Source organism: Prosopis cineraria, unplaced genomic scaffold (assembly GCF_029017545.1).
Source record: "Prosopis cineraria cultivar Desert tree isolate PC_DT_omini unplaced genomic scaffold, ASM2901754v1 PC14, whole genome shotgun sequence".
Classification (NCBI taxonomy): Eukaryota; Viridiplantae; Streptophyta; class Magnoliopsida; order Fabales; family Fabaceae; genus Prosopis; species Prosopis cineraria.
In genome coordinates this window covers 8,130,797-8,137,167 of record NW_026555345.1, presented here as the reverse complement: position 1 = coordinate 8,137,167, position 6,371 = coordinate 8,130,797, and the positions used below count along the sequence as shown (strand labels likewise).

Sequence of the window (6,371 nt, the reverse complement as noted above, 5' to 3'; positions counted from 1 at the left end):
ATTACTATCATCCAGGACCAGAGTCTTAAGATAAGGAGACAAGTTTCAAAGCAAAAACGAAAATAAAAAATGAATTTTTATTAGCAGTAGACTATATAAATAAAAAGGGAAAATAGAATCTGTCCTCAATTAATGATAATGTATATAAACTCCATTACCTTACAGGATGCTGTATTAAAATATATGGATGAAATGATGAAGCACATGCTGTTGATTTGGGAGATAAGTTAATTAACAAAAATCATATGTGCTGCAAACCAAAAGTTGAATATGCCTGTTTTCACTGTGTCTTCAAATATGAATTTATGACATGAGGTCATGCAGTTGATGATTTCAGGAATTCCTTATCTTTAAAAGACGGTTGAGGTACTAATTTGCATGAAAAATTAGCTATCTTTTTGGGCAGCAAAATTAAAAGATCTTGATACTTATAATTTTAATGTCACAAAGCAAGCATTAAAAGGCTTTCATTATTTATGATATTTCCTAGTCCCGTTTCACCCGCGCCTTGAATGAGATAAAAATTCAATTCTGATTCTTTTTTAGGAGAAATACAGAAAAGAACCGCCCCAATCCAATCTCATAAACACTTCTACTAAAATCTTAGATTTAAAAACAAAATCTGGCATTTCCTTTTCAAGATTGACTTGTTTGGATCTTCATCCTTTTTGGATATCGACTTCTTGCTTTTTTTGAGCCAAATATGACTTCTACATACATATACATATATATATATATATATATATATGTTTATATAGTTTTTTTAATTATCTGAAAACGTTTTCCCCTATGAATTTGATTTTTCTGTGTAATGAATGCATAAGATGGAAACTTACATAATTATGAGCATACATTGTGAGTCTAACGAATACTTGGAACCTCAGGATTAGAAGGTTTGCTTTTAAATTATTATTATTGATTAACATTTATTCAAATGGATTTACTTTTAAAATTGTACTATCTACTTCTACCATATATTTCGAATTGTAATGTCGTTTTCATTTTAATAAATAAAAAATTGTGATACAATTTTAAATATATTTTTTTTTTTGGCCAGAAATACAATTTTCAATATTTAAGTGCATGTAATATTAATGTTGATGCAACACATTGGAGAAGCCGCAAAAAAGTAATGTTAATCCAACCAAAGTGTGCTTATATATATATAAACCATTTTCTCTCAGTCTCAGAGGAAGGCAATATGTATATATCACGCTTTACAATCTAACTAGGAGGGCAACCAAAATTATAAACTCATGAATGAAGAATGGACAGGCTTCTTTTCTGTTCATAAAATAAGTATGACAAGCTCCTTGAGCTTATTAAATTCATTACATTAACAACAGCAAATTCACTACTTAAACTGATAAAGGTTGGGTTTAGTAAGAGGAACTATTTATTTATAACATAACAAACTAATATTTGAATCTTTATTAAAAGAGATGTTTACATTTAGTATTTTATAATACCTTAAATAAAATTGCATCTAATAAAAGAATACATATAAGAAAATAAAAAACCACTACTGACGAAGAACATTCACTGCTTTAAAAGGCTTAAATCCAGTCCAATACAGAAGAAATCAAACGGTCCAACCTTGTTAGGAATTGGGGAGACAATTTTCAAATTTTGTGGTTTTCGTACTCTATTTTCAAGTAAATAAAGAACTTAGCAAGATTCTACCAAAAAATTAAAAAACTGAGCAAGATATTTTATGCTCAACAACGGTCAGTACTTATTCTCAAAATAAACAGTGCCGCACAATAAGGTTTTAGGCTAATTTAAGTAGATGATGATAATATTTTCAAGCTTCTCAAAGTATCGGATGATGTAATTAAAAAAAATCCGCGAAACAGGAAAACCAAACTGGGCTCATCATTAATCACAGAACAAAAAAGAGATTATACTCATTAAACAACTAAACTAAAAGAGATTATACTCAATTGAGGTGCTCAGAAAAACCTTGACTATAATACAATCTAGATTCTGCATGGCATGTGACTGACAGGGAAAGTGAAATCCCATTTATCTTATGCAGATAACGAATACAAATTAATTTAAGGAGAGCTACAGGGTAAAGAGGAAAATAAAATATTTGTTTCATACTGCTGCAGGTGTTTCATTTTCCTGTTCAGGGCCTTTATCGCCATCATTTCCCTGGCCTCCTCTATATCCATTCTGCAAAAACCTATGCTCTGAGGGCAAATTCTTCTTCGCCTTTCGGCCTCCTTCAACCTTCCACTGTTCCCATACCCGTGTTTTTGGTGGTGGATTTGCATCTGCAATTGGTGCAATTAATCCTGGCTTGCCATCATCAACAACTCCATCAATCAATCCATATTCTTTCGCTTCCCAAGCATTCATAAAATTATCACGGTCAGTGTCCACTTCAACCTGTAGATTAAAAGAATGAATTGGTGGATAACAACTATGATATGGAACAAAATTACTAATAAGATGAGGAGGTAGATAACTAACCTGCTCCAGAGACTTTCCAGTCACTCTTGATAGTATTTTGTTTATCTTAATCTTGTGGTATGACATTTCTCTTATACGAATACTCATTTCTGTAGCCTGTAATTGCATTTACCATTTAGTGGTATACACAGGAACGTTTAACAAAAGAATTCAAGGTAAGAGACTTCTATCCAAAAAAGATAGTGCTATACAGGCCCGGTTTTGCAATATCATCATCAACTTTGTTTTATACCAGAATATCATTATTAGCTGAAGGTTTTTTTATTAGTCCAATTACATATAATTTGTGACACATACACTACCATATATACTGAGAAGAAATGCATGTGAATCTAGGATTTCCTTGTTCAACATCAAGAAAATTGTCTTCCTTTCTTACAAAAACAAAAACAAAAAAAAAAAAAAAACCTAAACGAGACAGAAGGTCATGGCATGTGCAAAATAGTTCAAGAGGCTCAAAATTGTTTCCGGGACCAAACATTTGTATCAGTATATTATCCCATGTTTCTACCATCACTGGTCTGAAAATACTACAAATGTTCTTCTGGCATTTGATTTCCTATTTTCAAGCAATTCAGAGGTAACCTGACCAAATTCTTTTTCACCCATGCTTTTTCTGTTTTCAGTGAAAATGAATGGAAAATAGCTCCAGCAAAAGTTATCTTACTTTTCCACCAGCAGTTCCAAGTGGCTGATGGATCATAACTCTTGCATTTGGCATGCAATACCTCTTCCCTTTAGTACCAGAAGCAAGGATAAATGCACCCATGGATGCAGCAAGCCCCAGGCAAATGGTTGAAACATCTGCCTTGCATAACTTCATGGCATCATAAATTCCCATTCCTGCGCGCAGTGAAATGAGGTCAGAGGTATCTTACCAGCAGAAGGCCTAGATATACTTCAGATTTGTGGAATTAAATAAATCAAAATGCTTCCTATAGTTGAAATGGCTACATAATTCTTTTTATAGAGTAATGGTTCTTAAGAGGGATGGAGAACCCTCCTTCAAAAGCTAGCTATTGAGGTCAGATTGGGATAACCAACTTACTTAAATATCATATAGAGCATCCCATATTACTCTAAGAAAGACTTGGACACAGACATCGCATTCTATTTTAGTCTCTACCAATTAGCTCCCTCTTGAGAGTCATTGATATCCCAGCAGCAGCGGCAACAGTCTAAACTACTTCCTCATTAGTCAAAACCCTTCACCATTCAGAACCCATAGAACGACCCATTTCTCCATAAGAACTAGGCATCCCATAATACCTTAGCCTCCACTGCAGAGTTTGTTTAGGTTGACCATAATTGGTCGACTAATCTCATCATGGCTCATGTCCACTCTGTAAGTGCACACTGTACTTAGATATAGCAGATTTTACATCCTAAAAGTTATTAGCTACAATTCTACAATACCAACCACTTTTTGACAGGGTAAGATATGCTTATTAATCACAGAGTGACTGAAATAAAATGGTTTTCCTTTAAAACATTGTGTCTTTTCTAGAAGAATCGAGAATCCACTCAAAAATCACCATGATTGGACTTCACTTATGTTTTTGAAGACAGCTGTAAGCTCGAGAGTTATACTAGATTCATTCCTCTATCAACTAATGCTTGGTTATCATGTTCTTAATCTAAACTATAGAATTGTTAAATTCTCCAAGACATCCAACTCATCGAAATCTTAAATGAAATTCCTTCACAGAAAGGATCAATGGGCAGTCTCAATCTTAATCCATGGTTGCATTTTGGTCCTGTCCTTCATTACGAAAAACAGCCTCTTCATATCTCATCAAACTCTTAACATGTTGTTCCTAGGTAATTGAAAATCTGTTGCATAATCTAGCTAGCTCCAACAAGCATAAAAAAGCAAATAAACTTAAGGTCAGAATTTCAGTAAAAAATTAGGTCATGTCTGGCATGAGCGAAGGAAGATTCAAGAAAGGGACAAGGAGAAAGAAATCTCTATCTTAATTGTTTAGTACACAATAATTAAAATTCTTTCTTTTCCCATTTTCCCCAAGATGGCTCCATCCTACCAAACATGACCTTAGTTCCTACTTTCTAGCTTATTTCCATGGATTCCTTCTTCATGGAAAGAACTTAATCATTGATATAATGAGCTACATATTTTCATAGATCTGATTTAGCACTTCTGTCATAGTCAACAAATTGTTGTGCTTATGAGTAAATATAGTAAGCCATAAGACTCACAAAAAACTTGGTTGATTTTAATACATGCTAGCTTTATAATATACGTAAATTTCTGTCAGTAGACAAATGGCGATCTTTGCAAACAACTTTCACAAGAAACAATCCACTAACATTGAAACTTGAACAACTCAAGTCTGGTACGAACAGATAGAATTTGTGAACTGCCAGATTGAAACGTGAGTTCAGTTCAAGTGCATATCTGGTATTCTGGTTCATGAAAAAGTCTTAGTCTAACAAATGGTGGCTCTACCACTCAAATCTATCATATTAAAATGTTGATTTTGACTCTTAGTTGCAGACACTCAGGGGTAAGCAGATAAGCAGAAGTAGAGGTCCAAGAGAGCAGAATACGAGTATAAAACTCAGCTGACATACCAGCAGTAACGGAGCCACCAGGTGAGTTTATAAATAACTTGATGTCTTTCTTGGGATCTTCGGCATCCAGAAACAACAGTTGGCTAATTACAAAATCCGCCGTCATGTCATCCACCTGCTCAAATAAATAACCAAACACTATATGATAATTCCTTTTCTATGCTTGGTCTCTAATATCTGTTTCTTCTTATTCTTACTTCTTTTATTCCGAGGTGAAGGGAAGAAGGGGCTTGACTAGTGAATCTCTCGAGATATAATTAAAATATACCAAAGCAAGCATACATGTATTAGTATCATGAAAGAAAAATAGAGTTGTGGGCTAAAATGTAACAAGTAATAAACAAGAACTCTCCCCTATAAAGGGATGAATCATCAATCAGTAAACTGTGAAGCACCAAAACTTTGAAAATATAATGATATCTTGCCGTAGAATAGAATAAGTATCAGAACGTATCAAAACAGATATATAACAAAAGGAATACCAACAAATTAAAAAAAAAAACAACCTGAGAACCCAAAAAGACGATTCGTTGACGGAGAAGCATGTTGGTAGTATCAAGCTCTTCGAATCTTGGAAGCCATGGAGATGCAGTTGCAGAGTAATTTTGGCAAAGGTCAACATCCCAGTTACTCGATAAGGTGTTTTTGGTGGTAGTGGAGCCATTTAAGGCGTTAGCTACAGAAACGGATTTCCTTCTTCCCTTGCTATTGCGACCGGTGGCAATGGAATCAGTGGTCTTAGTGGAAGTAAAAGAACGAATTTGTGAGTGAAATAGACCATGATTGAAGCACACAGGCCTTGACGTCGAGGCCGCATAGGCAACAGAAACTTCCATCTTCTTTGGATCGTTGGCTTGGAGGTCGGGGTCTGCGTGTGCTTATTCGACAATTTTGTCAGCCCCTTCTCTGATCTTTTCAGGTTGCAACGAGGGCAGCGATATCGATCTGTTCGGCTTGGTCCGGTCGCAACTATGAGTTGAGGAAACGACGTCGCCTCAAGGTCAATTGTTCGCTTTTTCTGGGTAATTCAATGGTTAAAAAAAAAAAATATTTAACTATGGATAAGCCCACGTTAATACTAGGTACTAGTAAAAATGTAATAATGCAATTAGGCAAACATAACAAAATACGTTTTCTTGTGCACAGAAAAAGGTGAAATATTTTTTTCACAAAAAATGAAAAAAAAATTTTGATATTAAGAATTTTGACCCAAGAAAATTTTGATATTAAGAAATTATCACAATTATTATTGACAAAATTCAAAATAAATATTATTAAAAAACTATTAAACAACAATTATA

General features: G+C 34.1%; 1 protein-coding gene across 1 annotated transcript; it reads right to left on the bottom strand.

Annotated features, from left to right (window-relative positions):
• Positions 1–1,858: 1,858 nt before the first annotated feature.
• LOC129292105 (ATP-dependent Clp protease proteolytic subunit 3, chloroplastic) lies at positions 1,859–6,022 on the bottom strand. Its single transcript, XM_054929624.1, has 5 exons — positions 5,577–6,022; positions 5,071–5,185; positions 3,146–3,321; positions 2,479–2,574; positions 1,859–2,394 (listed from the first exon to the last, which is right to left on the bottom strand). The coding sequence occupies exons 1-5, from the start codon at positions 5,904–5,906 to the stop codon at positions 2,101–2,103; spliced, it is 1,011 nt and encodes a 336-aa protein (XP_054785599.1). The 5' UTR covers positions 5,907–6,022; the 3' UTR covers positions 1,859–2,100.
• Positions 6,023–6,371: the final 349 nt, after the last annotated feature.